General features: G+C 37.8%; 1 protein-coding gene across 1 annotated transcript; it reads left to right on the top strand.

Moving 5' to 3' along the window:
- Positions 1-12,534: 12,534 nt before the first annotated feature.
- LOC149229139 (uncharacterized) lies at positions 12,535-13,071 on the top strand. The gene has a single exon (XM_089380961.1). It carries the CDS (start codon positions 12,535-12,537, stop codon positions 13,069-13,071), a length of 537 nt encoding a protein of 178 aa, XP_089237087.1.
- The last annotated feature ends 5,223 nt before the right edge of the window (positions 13,072-18,294 follow it).

Genomic DNA, 18,294 nt, shown 5'->3' with positions numbered 1-18,294 from the left:
AAGCAATTCACATTGTTCTTTCATTGCCTTTGTACTCATCATCTAGGAAAACAGTTTTCATTAACACCACTCCAGCTGAAAAATGAACATATGTGCTTAAAATACCTTTTCTCTTGCAACATGAACATGATAACTCTAAATATATTATGTGTGTGTCAACCATTAATAAATATGTGACCCGAGCCAACAAACTTGAAAACATTTTCCTAGAAGAATATGCTTCTTCCTATTCAGCCACAAAAGCAACAACCAAAAAAACAAAACGCCCATGTGTGATATAATTCATTCGGTACAATGAAAAAAAGGACCTTGAATACCATTATAGAGAAAAAAAATGATGCTCTATCTTCCATATAGAGAATCTAAATACACCTTAAAAAAGGCAAATGAGACATGGACTTAAGCATACTTGTCCCAAAAGAACATTGTTTCTGCTATTGAAAAACATTTATCCTGTTCAATATTTCCATGGGGAGGCATTGACGTTGCTTCTACTACAATTGTATCCAAAAATGAAGAGTTTCCTGTACCTAATATCACATTAGAAAATGACAATAACACTTGTCTCTATGAGCAATATGATATACAACGTGATCTAGTAAAAAAAGTGGAATCTAAAACCATGTAAATAAGAATGCAAATAAAAATGAATACGTGAAGCACCCCTTTGTTTTGAGTACAACATCATACCATGAAATTAGGAGAAAACTAAATGAAGAACAACAATTTATAATAAAGCAAACAGTACTACGAAAAAAAAAAAAAATCTAGGCAAGTGTTTTTATTTATTTATAACTTGAGGTGGAGGAATATGAAAAACATTCACTGCATAAGCACTCTATCATACAGTAATGCACTACTATAACAAATACCTTCAAAGTGACCCACTAAAAACGAAGGGTCTCATACTTGCATTCACTGAAAAGTTGCACATATTGTAAATTGTGTCACATTACATTCGGATTTGTACTTACCACTTTCATAATGTAACATGATACCATTGACTTCTAACACCCTTGATATGTTAAGCAAGGAATATGCACAACTTATACTTTTTTTCATAGATGAAGTATCATTGATTGGATCTCAATTGCTATATAACATTGGAAAATGACTTCGTGAAATCATGCACACACCAACTACACCATTTGGGAATCTTGACTTAATATTTTGTGGCGATCTATGTCAAGCACAACTTGTCCATGATCATTGGATTTTTCAATATCCAATTCTTAAATAAACTAGTGCACCTTACAATTTCTGAAGAGATAATGTAAAATATTTTGAGCTAAAACAAGTGATGCGACAAGAAAACAAAGAATTCGTGTATGTCTTAAATAGACTTAGAACTTGTTCACATACTGACAATGATCTTGCATATTTGAACAAACATTGTTATAGATGTATTCCAAATGATCTAACATTTTCATATCTATTTTACTTAAATAAAGATGTGCAAAAACACAATGAGAAAATGTTGTCTCTCCTTGATACAAAAACTATGACATTGATTGCAAATGATAAAATAATTAAATCATTAAACACAAATCACTATAACAACACAAAAATGCAATTGCCAGCTATCATTGCACTAAAACAAAATATGATTTTTGAATTGATTGGTGGTAATAATGATATTAATGATGGCTAGGTCAATGGCGCTGAAGAAAGTTTTAAAGCATCCACAGAAACTGAAAATGGTACCATTTGGATCGAGTTTGTTGATCTAATGATTGCCAATGTCTAACGAACAAAAATATGCCATTTGTACAAAGATGGAATAATGTCTCATTGGACACATATTACCCGAGTTTGTAGACATATCCAATCAAAAAACTGCGATAGTTACGCAAGAGAACAATTTCTTGTTCAACTGGCATGTGCACAAACCATACATCAGTCACAAGGCTTAACAATGCATAAATTAGCTTTTGACCCAAAAGGGGTCAATCGACATGGACGTTTCTACACAATACTTTCACATGTCAAGTACATCAAATCGTTGTATCTAATAAACAAATTGGACCAAACAAACTCCATTATCTCTAAGAAAGTTGTTGTTGAGTTCATTATCCTTCCATGTCTTTGATGCCATTGGACATACCATCATATTATTTTCCTTATTTTGTCGTCGCGACAAGGACCCTCCAAAATTTTGCCTCATCCAATTTTGGAGCCTACTTATGTTTTCATGAGCTATCACTTCAAGCTATCTTATGTCGTCTTGTCATTTGTTCATGTTTTTCCTAAACATTGATTATCCTTCAACATCTCTAAGTGTTACCTTTTCTCCTAGGTCAAAGTTACTTAAAGGACAAGTTACTTAAGTGTCGCTTTCTTATCTCTGATAAGTTGGCTTGTCACCTTTCTAAAGATAAGAAGATCATTAGATTTCTATATGACCTAGCTAACCTTCCTCACTTGACATGCACACCTCACAAAAGCATGAAAGCACATATTTTTTCCCAGTAAAAGCAAACTTTCCAAATATAGTGATAACACATGCACTGCAAGTAGAAACTACGCTCTCTTGGGCAACTGTGCACTTCTAGTTCTTAGCTTGAGTGCACTTCCTACTCATAGTGAGTGTGCACTCCTTGTCTTCAACAAGTGTGCACTCCTTATCACCAGGAACTGTGCACTCCCTGTCTTCAACACATGCACACTCCTTTCTTCCATGGAGAGCGCACTCCTACAAAATAGGGATCTTCTCCCACTTCACTCACCTAACTAAGTGATCAATTGATAAGTGGTGAACATGCGTCAAAACCCTAATCTTAACTTGCACATAATTTTCCTTTATTAGGATCCCAACTCATTGTTAATTTACACAATCACAATTCACTTTGAGCTAAGCACATTTTCTCATTGCAAGGAGTCTTTCCTCACTCTTGATCACAAGTGCATCGATTCTTGGTAAGTTTTTTGAAGTGTCGCTTTTGTTTGCTTTTGTCATTTTTAGTGTCACTTTTGCTTCCTTTAGTGTCGTTTTGATCTTATTTTTACATACTAAGTGTATTTTTTATTTATTCTTTCTCCTACAAGTGTCGTCTTGTTGTTGCATGTGGCGTTTCTACTAACTCTACGTATTCCATGACCATTCATCTTCTAGTCATGATTGCGATATGATATATGAACACTTGCAACTTGTTTCTCTCACTTTTACTGTGCTTTTGACTTGTTACTAATCATCATTTAGCCATTTTTTAGGTTATACCTCTCTCATTGTGCATTACACACTTACAGGAAACAAGCATTCACTCCCTACTCATTGTAACTATTACCTATGCACATTGTGCACTTCCAATCCACAATAAGGCATCCCTTTCCCACTGCAATTGAAACCTGCACCCTTGATGAGCCTCCCTATCACACTACATAGTTCTAATTAGCAGTGTGCCTCTCCTTGTCTCTTGCTAATGTGACCTGCGCGCAAGAGAGGCCTCTCTCCTTCACAAGTGTGCATTGGACAGTTCTAAGCTCCAGCCTTGTGATCTGTAAACTGTTGTGGATATTCCATTGGATAGTTCGTCACAACAGATCCGATAATAACATATTAAAATATTGAAATTTTACACTATTATAGTTTATTAAGCTTTAAGATTTGTGGATTTAATTGTAATTAGTGCATGCATGTGAATATAAATTATGCAGAAAAGGAGAGAACAGAAAAATAATCTCACACACGCATAAGACATAACATATGAACTCTGGGAAACCCTTTCGGGAGAAAACCCAGCTGGAAGGTGAGGTTGCTTCACTCTCTTTCTCTATCTGGAAATATGGTTGCATGTACAAAGAAGTACTACCCGTGGCCCGTGGGCTGCTACAATGCATAAACCCTCTTTGTGTGCTCTAGATCATATCACTCCTGGTTATCTTTTCTCATCTATGAAACAAAATGCTCTCGAAAATGGAATGCCTCTTCCTCCTAGTGGCCTAGTTATAACACAACCTGATAGCCTACTAGTCGTTAAGTTTTACTACATCAACTCTTAACTAAAGTTACAAAATAGACTCTTCTAGAGTATTTTACATCACAAACATGTGGCTAGCCCCTTTTCCAATCTATAGGTGTGAAAACAGGAAGGTCAACTTCTGAGTGGCATAACTTGTGCATACAGACTCTGATTGACAAGCTTCTTGCGTCGTTGGAAAGGTCTCTATATGTAGAATAGCATGAAAATTTTCACACTAAAGTAGCAAATTTTTACCCCAAAAATACATTGTTTGATGCCTCAAAATGCTCCTGGAAGGTTTCAGACCCTGATTTGCCAAACTGGGTCCCGCTAGTAAAAACAGTCCTGTGAATTGTTTTTTCCAATTTCTCCACTCCAAATGCATCGAGACAGATGAAAAACAATATAATGATCCAATTCAGATAATATTGACTCCCTTGGGAATAATTATATACAAATTGAACAATGCAATGGTGCTGATTAAAATAAAGGATGAGCACAGGCTACCGGGTACAGCGCTAGGGTTTTGACAGAACCCTGCAAGCGGCAGGTCTGCAGAACCAGGTACCTGCGGCAGCGTTTGGAGAGGCCTGGTGCAGACGGACGGAACCATACGAGCAGGAACAATGACTCCCCCCCAGGGGGAGGGCCAAGAGCCTCCCCCGTCTCCGGGTACTAGCGCACGGCAAACAGCGGATTGGGAGACCGCAAACAAGGTTAACGACAGCACAAGGGACAACATTCAGCATAAGGGTAAGGGTATTGATTCAGAGAACAGAAATAAAGCAAGTTCCTCAACTTGCAAACCAGTTGCTACCAATAGACCAAAGGTCTACTTCCCAAGTGAGCGAATCAATGCCCGAATACAGTACATGCGGGATCATGCACTGATCGGCAAGTTTATAGGGATTTGGCCAACAGAAAGAGCTCTGCGAACTTGGATCAGCACCGTATGGCACCCAAAAGGGGATATATCTCTGCATTTGGGGGCCAAGGGCTTCTTTACGGCGGTATTTAACTGTCTAGAGGATCGAACTAGAATTCTGGAGGGTGGTCCATATTTCTTTAACTCTGCAGGCCTATTTCTCAAAGGCTGGGTGGAAAGATTCAACCCCGATAAGGAGGATCTGAGTTGTGCACCAGTGTGGATAAGGCTTTACTCATTGCCATGGGAATATTGGGAGGAAAAATCTCTGCAGGAGATCGGAAACGCCATTAGTGAATTTGTAAGGGTAGCAGAGGAAACAAAACTCTGCAAGCACACTTCATATGCACGGATCTGTGTATACATGGATCTCAAGCAACCACTACCAGACACGGTAAGCTTCTTTCATGAAGATTCTGAATGGGTTCAAGTCATTGATTATGAACAGGTGCCATTTAGGTGTAGAAAATGTCATGATATAGGACATCTCTATAGAGACTGCCCGCTAAATAAGATACCCTCCTTTCTTGAAAAGTCTGATAACCATACCACAGATGGATTCACAAAGGTAGTCAATAGAAGGAGAGGAAACAAAAAAGCCACCCACAACCCCAAAGCAAATCCGAGCAATAAAGCAGCAACGAGCAATAGATTTGAAGCTCTATACAAAACCGATGAGAAGGGTGCGGAAGAGGAACAAGAGAAAGATGAAGCGGAACAACAGAGGCATCCAGGTGAAACATCAATGCAAGGAGGCTAGAAATCGATAAATCCAGAGCACTGGATATCACAAAACAAAAACATGTCAAAGCAACCGGAAAAAATGGATATGGAGTTCTCTCAGCCAGGCGAAAAAGCCTCAAACGAAACTGAGGACTCTTTTCAATCGCCCCAAGTAATGGATGAAGACCAGGAGCCCATCGATATAGGGGAGCTGGACATTTTAGGTCTAGAACATGCTTGCCGCACAAAGAACTTTGAAAAAATTCCAGAACAGCAAGTAGACAACCTAGTAGAAGTGTTAAACAGAGCACAGAAGAAATACTCTCTAGGGGTCCAGATTGGCAGTCCATGGGATGGCAAATTTATCACCAAGGACAGCAAGAAGAGGGGCAGGAAAACAACCTTAGAAAGAATAATCAAGATAGGAGAAATTCTGGTAGAGTCAGGGAGGTATGCCAAACTGACTAAGTACTTCAATGCAAACCCCCACCCTTCTCAATGAAGCTAATTTCTTGGAATATCAGAGGGCTCAATAGCCCCAGGAAAGGAAAAATCTTAAAAAATATGCTGAAGCAAGAAAAACCCAGTATTCTCTTCTTGCAGGAGACGAAGTGTAGCTCCACCATTTTGGAAAAAATAGCTGTGAAGGCTTGGCCAGGAGGCCTAGTCACAGCAGTTGATGCACAAGGGGCCTCGGGAGGCCTAGCAATACTTTGGGATGCCCGGATCATCCATCTCAACAATATTCAAGCTCACAAAAATTTCATCCAAGCCACATTTCACCTCTCAGGTACGAATGCTCATGGACTGCTAATTAACGTTTATTTCCCTCAAGACTCAGCTCAAAAGAGTCAGCTTCTGAATACATTAGCAGAACTCAACAGAAATAGACCACTTCCTCTATGGATTTGTTGGGTCCCTATAATACTAGTGATTACCCCATTACTATTGTAGTTATACCCCTTATTTATATTGATGTACCCATGTAGTGCCCATATTGTTACTATTGTGCCACATAGAAGCCCACTATTGTTATTGTTGTGCCCTACAATATTATTGTTATGTAGGCTTTGATTGTATTGGGACCACTTAGACTCCTATATATAGAAAGGAGGTATTTTCATTTGTATCATCCAAGAATTGTTCATTTATGTAATGTAAAGGAGGTTGCCCCCTCGAAGAGGCTGAATTCTAAGGCGTGGATCTCTCTTTTCTATCTTTTTGTGAGCTGGTTTCATAACATTTGGTATCAGAGCTTTGGATTCTAGGGTTTCGCTGCTCCAAACAGGTCATCGTGGCATTTTCGCTATAACTTTTTTTCTGTGACGTTTCAGAAGTCGCAAAAAAAACCCATTTGAGAAGAATTGGCGCTGAACCTTGGGTCCGAATTTCAGAGATTTTTCGCACGATATTTTCGGAGATATGATCTAAGGAAGTTGGCCTTTTTGCAGACTCCTGAATTACATTCAAAACAGGTGACCTGGGGAAAATCGTCATAACTCTCTCTCTGAGGATCGGATTGAAATTTCGTAAAAAGGTGCAGAAAGAGGACGGACTGTAGTTTCTTGTATGTGTGTTTTAGATTCAAAGGTTGAAACAGTGGCTCGTGGCACGTCGTACAAGTTCGCTCTACTGAACCAGTCTAAAAGCAAGTCACTGTGGGAGATTTCACATAACTCTTCCTTGGAGAATCCAATTTGGCTCAGACTTGTGGCATTGGAAAGAGGACGCAGAAGGCTACTGCAGGTAGCAATTTCAGAACTGGATGATTCGAAATTACAGAGACACATCAGATTCAATATCAGGCTTCTATAAAGTGAAAAAAAGGTGTGTAGTTTTTTTTTAAATTTTTGTGTAAGCTTGGTTTAAAGGAATTCAAAGGGCATAGTAAAGAATTATTATCGGTAACTGATGCCCCGAGGAAAGAAAATGCAAACACCTAGTAAGGAACCTGAAAGCTCTAGCATGACTCATGAAGAAGAAGAAGAAATGCTACGTGATATATCAAAATTACAAGAACAAGTGCAACAAATGTCACGCTCACAAAAGCTAACAGAAGCTAAGATAAGTGGCGTGGAATCTAAGATAAAGGGCATGGAAGCTAAGATGGATGATTCAAAGACAGATTTGAAGAGAGACATGGCAGATTTGAAGATAGATTTGAAGACAGATTTGAAGAGAGACATGGCAGATTTGAAGATAGATTTGAAGACAGATATGGAAGAATTGAAGAAGTTGCTACAAGAAAGTGTCACTAATGGTGAAAAGGTAGTAAAGGAAACTCATGATGAGAACAAAAGAAATGTTAATCATGATACCATAGACGCTAATGTTGGATCGAAGACTCATCATGTTCCAAAAATCGATATGAGGAAGTTTGATGGCAAGGATCCCGCCACATGGATATTACAGATGGAGCAATTCTTCGATCTCAATAATGTGCAAAACACACAAAAGGTACGTATGGCAACTTTATATTTGGAACCAAATCAGTTTGTATGGTATCAATGGCTTTGTTCTCGTAAACAATTTATCACTTGGGCAATTTTTACGGAAGAATTGATAGCACATTATGAGGATACAAAAAGCAACACTTTTTTTAGCCAATTGATAATCTCAAACAAAAGGGTTCAATAATGGAGCACATTGAGGAGTTCCAAAAATTGAACATAAGGATAAAAGATATTCCAGAGGAGCATAGGATTGATGTGTTCATAGGGTCTTTAAAGGATAATATCCAACATGATGTGCGCCTTTGGGAACCTGATTCATTAGAGAAGGCATTCAGGTTAGCAAGAAAAATGGAAAGCAAAATTATGGCAACTAGGAAGCATACCATTCACAACTATAAAGATGGAAGTGTTGTTGCCCATAGTCTTCCACAACCTACAAGGTTGACACCGCAACAATTGGAAGAAAAAAGAGCAAAAGGGCTTTGTTACAATTGTGATAGCAAATACACAAAAGGTCATAAGTGTGCTGAGAAGAAATTATTCTACATAGATTGTGAAGAGGAAGAAGAAAAGGAGCAAGAAAGGTCAAAAGAAGAGGATATATTCCAGGAACAAAGCCTATATGAAGAACAAATAAATCCGACCATATCTTGTAATGCATTGGCGGGAATTACCACTCCTCAAACCATCAAGATAGAAGGACAAATCAAGAAGAAAAAGGTGATAGTGTTGATTGATTCAGGAAGCACCCACAATTTTATTCATTGTAGGGTAGCAAAAGAATTGAATTGCTTCCTATATCCAGCACCAGAGTGTCAAGTGATGATTGCAAATGGAGGAACAATAAATTGCTCTGGAAAGTGCCATAATATCAAGCTATCCATGGGAGAATATGTATTGACTAGCCCAATGCTTTCCATTCCAATGGGAGGTGCTGATGTTGTACTAGGAGTCCAATGGCTACAATCCTTGGGTACAATAGCTTTTAATTTTCAAGAACTTTTCATGAAATTTTCTGTGGAAGGAAAGGAAGTTGAATTAAGGGGTATTGCAGGGAAACCAAGAAAGATAATCAGCTCTAATGGTATGACAAAGCTTCTAAAAAAGGAGCAAAGGGGTGTAATTGCACAATTATGTTCGCTAGATGTTTCCACATTAGAATCATCTATTTCTCCAGATCTCCAAAAAGTCCTGGACAATCATTCCAAGGTATTTGAGACTCCCAAAGGTCTCCCACCTATGCGTGATCATGATCATGCTATTCATCTGATTCCAGGAAGTGTTCCTCCAAACATCAGGCCGTACAGATATCCCTATGTCCAAAAAAGTGAAATTGAACGTATGGTTGCAGAAATGCTAGAGGCTGGTATAATTCAACCGAGTCAAAGTTCTTTCTCTACTCCAGTAGTATTGGTGCACAAGAAGGATGGATCATGGCGCATGTGTCCGGATTATAGGGAGCTCAACAAGCTCACTATTAAAGATAAGTTCCCCATTCCTGTCATTGATGAATTACTGGATGAATTGCATGGATCAATTTACTTCACCAAGTTGGATCTTCGTTCAGGATATCATCAAATCAGAATGAAGATTGAAGACATTCCGAAAACGGCATTTAGAACTCATGAGGGTCATTATGAATTTTTGGTCATGCCTTTTGGCCTTACCAATGCACCTTCAACATTTCAAGGTTTGATGAATTCAATTTTCAAACCATTCCTTAGAAAATTTGTGTTAGTATTTTTTGATGATATACTTATCTACAGCAAGTCTTGGAAGGATCATGTTGAACATGTCGACAGGGTGCTACAACTATTGGAAGAGAAACAATTATATGCCAAAAGATCCAAATGTTTCTTTGGAGTCCAGGAGGTGGAATATTTGGGTCATATTGTATCTCATGAAGGAGTTAAGGTAGACCCTACCAAAATTAAAGCCATTAAGGAATGGAAAATCCCCACATCCATAAAGCATTTGCGCGGATTTCTTGGGTTGACAGGGTATTATCGCAAGTTTGTTAAGAATTATGGGAGAATAGCAGCACCTCTAACGACATTATTGAAGAAAGATGCATTTTCATGGACTCCGGAAGCAACAAAGGCCTTTGAACATCTTAAAGAGGCAATGTGCCAAGCACCGGTCTTAGCTACACCGGACTTCACAAAAACCTTTACTGTGGAATGTGATGCTTCAGGAAATGGAATTGGTGCTGTTCTAATGCAAGATGAAAGACCCATTGCCTTTGAAAGTCGTCCAATCAAGGGAAAGTTTCTAAGAAAAGCTATTTATGAGAAGGAAATGTTGGCAATACTCCATGCACTTAAGAAATGGCGACCCTACCTAATGGGAAGACACTTCAAGGTAAAAACAGATCATGATAGCCTTAAATACTTTTTAGAACAAAGATTATCCTCTGAAGAGCAACAAAAGTGGGTCACAAAGATGTTGGGTTATGACTTTGAAATCATCTACAAAAAAGGGAAGCAAAATGTGGTGGCAGATGCACTCTCAAGGAAGGATGAGGATGTGGAAGCATTGTTGTGCGCTATTTCTATCATCCAACCAGATTGGATAAATGAAGCAAGGGAGGAATGGAAGAATGACGAAGAAGTATGGGCACTTATTCGAAAGCTACAACAAGATTCCAGTACGTCTGATACATTTAGCTGGAAAAATGATTCGTTATGGTACAAAGATCGCTTATACCTCTGTAAGAATTCCCAGCTAAAACAAAAGATTCTTATGGAATTGCACACTTCTCCCTTAGGAGGGCACTCAGGATTTTTAAAAACTTACCACAGGGTGAAGAAGGAATTTTTTTGGGATGGCCTTAAATCAGATATTCATAAGTTTGTGGCAGAATGTTTGGTTTGCCAGCAAAATAAAGTTGAAACAATTAAGACACCGGGTCTATTACAACCTTTACCCATTCCAAGCCAACGTTGGGAGGAGGTATCAATGGATTTTATCACAGGTTTACCCAAGTCTGAGGGAAAGAGTGTCATCATGGTGGTAGTTGACAGACTTACCAAGTATGCACACTTTTGTGCATTATCACATCCATTTAAAGCCAGTACAGTTTCTACTGCATTTATGGAAACAATTCAAAAGCTACATGGAAACCCAAAGATTATTGTAAGTGACAGAGATCCCATTTTCACTGGAAATTTTTGGACAGAATTATTTTCTTGTCTTGGTACTCAGTTAGCTCATAGCTCATCTTATCATCCTCAATCTGATGGGCAAACTGAGATAGTAAACAAATGTTTGGAAGGATATCTTCGTTGCTTTGTATCTGATAAACAGACACAATGGGTCAAATGGTTGCCTCTGGCTGAATGGTGGTATAACACTTCCTTTCATACAGCAACAAAAATGACCCCATTTATGGCACTTTATGGGTATCAACCACCATCCATCACATCATATTTAAGAGAAAATTCTAAGGTTCAGGCAGTGGAACATCACATCGAACATCAACAACAAGTCCTCCAACTCTTAAAGGATAACCTTGTGTTGGCACAGAATAGAATGAAACAACAGGCAGATCAGCATCGCAGTGAAAGAAGTTTTGATGTAGGTGATTGGGTATTCCTACGGCTACAACCATATAAGCAAATGTCCCTCAAGCAAGCTAAGAAGGATAATAAATTATCACCAAAGTATTATGGTCCGTACAAGGTGTTGCAAAAGATTGGTACTATGGCATACAAATTGGAGCTTCCTGCAGCTTCTCGATTGCACCCAGTTTTCCATGTTTCATGCTTAAAGAAGGTTATAGGCGACAAGCTCCCAGTTCAAACAATATTGCCAGAACTTGACGAAGAAGGAAAAATTATATTGGAACCGGAAGCAGTTATAGAAACAAGAACTCGACAGCTACGAAATCGATCAATTTCAGAGTACCTTATCAAGTGGAAGAACTTATCCGCTGAAGATTCCACATGGGAGGACGAGAATTTTATGCAGAAGTATCCTGAACTACTCAAGCGTTGAGGACAACACTTTTTTGAAGGAGAGGGGCATGTTGGGTCCCTATAATACTAGTGATTACCCCATTACTATTGTAGTTATACCCCTTATTTATATTGATGTACCCATGTAGTGCCCATATTGTTACTATTGTGCCACATAGAAGCCCACTATTGTTATTGTTGTGCCCTACAATATTATTGTTATGTAGGCTTTGATTGTATTGGGACCACTTAGACTCCTATATATAGAAAGGAGGTATTTTCATTTGTATCATCCAAGAATTGTTCATTTATGTAATGTAAAGGAGGTTGCCCCCTCGAAGAGGCTGAATTCTAAGGCGTGGATCTCTCTTTTCTATCTTTTTGTGAGCTGGTTTCATAACAGGATTACTGGAGGGGATTACAATATGATAGCCAGCATGGAATAAAAGAGAGGAGGCAGAAGCAGCTCAAGCAATGATGACGGCCTTCTAAAGGAATTCATCAACAGCAACTGGTTAATGGACATCCCAACAAGCAATGGTATCTTCACCTGGACAAACAAGAGAGTAGGAGCGCAACAAATTGCATCACGCCTTGATCGGTTCCTAATCTCAGACAATGCCACTCATGTCGGCGGAGAATTTACAGCCTCCATTCTCCCTTTCTCCGGATCGGATCATTGGCCCATCGAGCTCCAATGGAACAGGCCAGGTAACAATATTAGACGCCCTTTTCGTTTTGAAGAATTTTGGTTCACTCATCCAGAATTTGAAAATCTGGTCAGATCAAGCTGGACAAGCTTCAATCCGACCGAGGGGACAAGAATGGCCAGATTCCAACAAAAGCTTAAATATCTGAAAAAGACCATTAAACAATGGAACCACAAGGTTTTTGGTAACATCTTCGCCGACCAAGCCTTGTTCAATACTGAAATGAAGAAAATACAACAATCCATTATAAATGAAGGGCGAACAGAGGAACTCTCTAAACAGGAGCAAGCCATAGAATCAAAAATTCTAGAAAGGGCCAAGCAGGAGGAAACATTATGGAGGTAGAAATCCCGAATTCGATGGCTGAAAAGTGGAGAAAAAAAACACAAAATTCTTTCACAAAACCACTGTTCAGAGAAGAATGATAAACCAAATTACTCATGTTAAAAATGAGCAGGGAGAGAAGATTGAAACGCATGAGGGCATTGAAAAGGAATTTATCAACTACTTCAAAAAAGCCCACAAAGAGCCCGACTTCAATAGAATACCAGCCATCAATCAACTTCTCCAGAACATACCCAAGGTCATAATGGAGGAGCATAACAGTTTACTGATCAAACCCATCAATCCGCAGGAAGTTGAAGAAGCCGTGCAACAAATGAAAGAGGGAAAGGCGCCAGGTCCAGACGGCTTCACAGCAAACTTCTTTCACAGATTCTGGGACCTGATAAAAAATGAAGTTTGGCAGGTTGTGGAGGAATCCAGAGAGCTCAAGTGGATGTACCCGGGACTAAATGCTACTTTCATTGCACTTGTGCCTAAAGGAGAAGACTCCAACACCCCCGACAAATACAGGCCCATAGCCCTCTGTAACATGATATATAAAATTGTTTCAAAGGTCATTGCAACCAGGCTTAAAACGCTTCTTCCTCTCATCATCTCGCCTGAGCAATCGGGCTATGTCGAAGGGCGCCAAATAACGGATGGAATCATTCTCACGCATGAGCTAATTCACTCCCTAAAGATGACCAAAAAGCCAGGTATGTTACTTAAACTAGACCTTTCTAAAGCATTCGACAGCCTCAGTTGGGTCTACATTCAAAAAATTCTTATTGCTTTTGGCTTTGCTCACTCTTGGGTTAGATGGATCTACAGTTTAATATCCTCAGCATTCTTCTCAATGTTAATCAATGGTACCCCTTCAGCCACATTTCGACCTTCTAGAGGCATTAGGCAGGGGGATCCCTTATCTCCCTTTCTTTTTGTAATTATGGCTGAGGGTTGGGGTAAAAGCATCACAGTTGCTAAGCTCTCTAGGCATCTCAAAGGGCTCTCATTTCACAATTCCCCGGTCCACACCCACCAGCAATTTGTAGATGATAATATGCTCTTTGCTCACCCTTCAGTACAGGAAGCTCGTCTTGTAAAATCCATTCTATCCACTTTCTCTGAAGCCTCTGGTGCCCTTATCGATCGAGTCAAATCACAAATTTTTTTCTTCAATACCCCTGTTTCTACTCAAAAAGCCATTGAACGCATCCTAGGCTTCACCTCTGCTTCTCTGCTTCATGATGTTGGATTTTGTGGCATTGTTGCATTCCTTCCCCAGGAAAAATTCACGATAATATTATTGCAGGCAAAATGCTTTTCTGAGGCAAAATTCATGCGGTTGACATTGTTAGCGTGGACTTTCTGCGTTAGATTAGGTATGTATTTCAGTTCATTTGCAAAAAAGCATTGAGATGTTACAGCATGTAGGTTGAATGCAAAAAGAGAAATATTAACCTCGATGGAGAGAAGGACATGTTCATCTTCAACTCGATTATGAAACATATATAACATTTCCAAGGTCAATCACGTTTCCTTGTTGCGCAACCGCAATATTACTTGGAGAGCATATGATTCTCCTTGGTTTTGCTTTGCATCATTCTTGGTTTACACAAAACAATTTCAGAAAGAAAAAAATAATTAGGTTTTTAGCCTTTGAAGAACAGTAAACCGTTATTTGTTTTTAACTTTTTATTTTTCACTTACCATCCATTTGTGTATGAGCTTTGCACATAAAAACAGCCTTTGTCAATAGGACCCTGGAACTCTCGGGGGAACAGTCTCGTGGAACCACGACATCCTTGGTTTACATAACCTTTTATGATGAGCCGCCTTACTAGATTTTGGAACGGGAATCACCACATTCTTCATTTACATAACCAACTTCACAAAAACTTCTTTGCCTTTTTACAATTTAATGAACAGGTGATAGTTTTATGTTTCATTTTAAATTCTGTTTTTTCATTTGTCGTCCAACTGTATATGAGATTTGCGGATAAAGGAAGGCTTTGTCAATAAGACCGTGGACCCCAGCCTTTTTATGATGAGCAGACGGTACCTACTAGCCTTTGGAACACTAGAAGAAAAGGTCCCGTCCCGTAGAACGGGAAATTTTGCAGTAACCATCAGATCGAAACTTTGTTTGGATTCACGTCAAGTAATAATCTCGGGTTACGGGCTTTTCATAACGAGCCACCCTTGCTTCCTTTTCAAATTCCTTGGATGGAAAGATGTCCCGGGGAACATAAATTATTCTCATCACTTGTCTGTCAAAAGTGTGCCCCGAGCTTTTTATGATGAGGCTCTTTGCGCTCCGACAAGTTTTCCTCAGAAATCATTGTGATGAATCTCCATAGAAATTCTAACAGATCACTCAAAGGGATTGAAGAATAGAGTACAAGAAGGAATTCATCTCGGAAATATTCTCAGAAAATATTTAGATTCAATTAATGGTTTATGTAGGAGTAGTCTAAGCAGAGGAATTTTCGAGATGGTCAAAAGTGGTAGAGGCAGTGTTTGAATCTTGTTTTTGAGGGTGGAAATAGATTCAGCACCATCAAAAACGTCTAAGACACCTAAAATTTTGAAGTTTAACGACTATAATTTAGATTTACAAAAATCTTTGCCAGATTTTCTCTAAATATAACCGAATTTCCATAACTTTATGAGCAACTCATCCACCTCATTACACTATATTTAATATCAAGAAGACCGAATATACCAAATAATTGATTTAGTTTAGAAAACCTTCTCTGCATCGAAGTTATTTCTAATGGTGGAATATAGAATTCTATGTATTTTGTTTTTCGGTTAAGTGAACAAACTATCAATGCAATTTCATTTGATGCTTTGGGCTTCTCTTTTCACATCATGTGCATAATGGTCTGAATTATGTGGTTGAAATTTGGTGACTCTTTTTTTTGGAAATATTCTTGCTATTTAAAATATATTTTGGATACATTGATAGAGAGAATCTATTAAAATGTACAAAATTTGTGCATCAAACAAATTTGCAACATATTTAAGCAAACAATATACTCATGATTATATCATTCTTACTTTGCTTTTCTTCTTTTTTATTCGCTTGCATGTTTCCCATTTTTCTCTTTCTTTGTGTAATCATCATTCATTTTCTCATGCTAATGTACTTTTATTTCTTAGTTATAATTAATGTTTATATATTGATGTGAAATGTTATTGATGTAGATATAGAATTTATTTATTTTCCAAGGAAAAAATCGTAATTTTATTAATGAAAACAAAATTACATGTTGCATCTACTAATAAGCTTGCATCATCAAGTCCTTGAATGATGATAATCAGTGCATACACAAAAACAAACTAATATACAAATGAGGAGAAAAAACAGGCTTTTCTCCCTTTCTTTTTCTCTACCTTGCGTCATTCCCCTTGAGACGGCATAGAAGAGACAAGAGCGAGCTGATTTCCGACTTCTGGCCTTGCAATGTCCTTATCTGAGTCTGAATTGTCTGATGTATGTATACGTTTGTTTCCATTAGTATCCTTTGCTTCTGGGATCTTTGTTGGGTGTACCGGATTGCTCTTAGGTTCAGTTGGGTCTTGTGAGGTTCCCCCCTAGATACAAAAGTTATATTGTAAAAGAAATTCCAAAACACACAGTTACTATTGAAATTATAATTAGTGGGTTATTAATGGAAACGCAAACTCTTGAGCAAAATAATTACTCAAATCAATAATGAGTCTTTTGTAGGAGGAAATACATGTTCTAGGCTAAAATTATAGTGGAAAGCATTTTCATTGCTAAATTAAAATAACTTTGGAAAATGTTTTACATCATTCAACAACGAATGGTTTGAACATAAAGATTCCTAATGTTCGAATAATGCTTGAACTAAAATATTGTATTTCCTTTTTTTATTAGTTAGGTTGCATGCAATTTAACTAAAACTTGAATCTATAACATAATTTGGGCGCTTTATGATTTGGATCATTACTAATTTCACAAAGTACTTTGTTGGTACAACTGGTTAAAAACTTTGTAGACAATTATATGACATTTATTGAAAAACTAGTTAATATTAAATCAAGGGCAATATTATATGCATGAAATAATTACTTGATACATGTTGTTGTGCCTTTATTTTTTTCCTTGAAGTATTCATTTCCTATGCCAAACACATTATTATACATTTTTTTCAATATATCATTTGGCATTGGAGAACATGTCTTTGCTAAGAAATGCATTGATTTTGTTCCATGGTGAAGTTTTGGTTCTACCCTTTTTTTCTTTTAGGTAAAATCTGAAGTTTAGAGTTAATACCAATATGCTTCATGCGTAGTGTTTGCTTAAAATCAAAATTTCATATTTTTCTAGGATTAATATTTTTTTTGTTTTTGTTGTGGCCGGTGTTTGGGCCATGCAAACAATGCAACTTTTCTCATCTACTTATAACTTTTTCTTCATCTTATTTGTGGCAGAGAAAACTAGTGACACTTGTTCTATTGTCAAATAGAAAAAAAAGGGCATAGTACATTTTATGTAGCAAATTTCATGGGCTTCTTCAATAATACTTGTTGGTTGAATACGCAGAGTATTATGTGCTTCTTGTTTTCAAGAGAAAATAGAATTAAATAAGTTGTTATATTTTCTCATTGGTATTTATGACAACAAAAAATGCTTTTGCATTGCACAGGTCACATGTCCAAGAAATTGATCACATATTATTCAGGTTACATTTATATAGATTTCAATATTTCTTCTACTACCTAGAAGATTGTCTCTTTCACTCATTTGTTGTTCTTCTTCACTTCTGCTATACATCTACTGAAATATGTCAAGAAATTGTAAATCATTTCCTCCATTGCCTATGACACAAACATGATGTTGTTTTGCAATCACTGCATATTGAGCTAAGTACTGAATACCTTGAAGAGTTGCACCAAGTTACTGATGTTGAGACATATTTCAAAGGATTGTCTGCACTGGCTTCTGCTTCTTCCAATTCAATGATTAGCTTGTGGGGATATGATTTTTCCATCAAATGGTTTTCGAATTGGTTGCCAATTCCAGTCAATGTTTGGTTGTTTACAAATGGCCAAGCATATCTCCGCTTCAATCAAGATATCCATGGATAACAATATAATATTTTCTTGCATAACCAAAATCCCACGTGGACATTTTGAACCACTTCTACTATATCGCATAATGGACATTCCATATCTAGTTTCTAGATCAATTTCTCCATGCATTCCTACACA

The sequence above is a fragment of the Pinus tabuliformis genome, chromosome J (assembly GCF_031772625.1).
Source record: "Pinus tabuliformis cultivar Carrire ecotype Pingquan chromosome J, CPIR1, whole genome shotgun sequence".
NCBI classification, from domain to species: Eukaryota; Viridiplantae; Streptophyta; class Pinopsida; order Pinales; family Pinaceae; genus Pinus; species Pinus tabuliformis.
The sequence above is the reverse complement of the archived record's forward strand: the minus strand, read 5'-3'. Positions and strand labels throughout refer to the sequence as shown.

Coding starts and splice junctions, on each gene's coding strand:
- LOC149229139 (XM_089380961.1), top strand. CDS start 12,535: ATGGACATCCCAACAAGCAATGGTATCTTCACCTGGACAAACAAGAGA.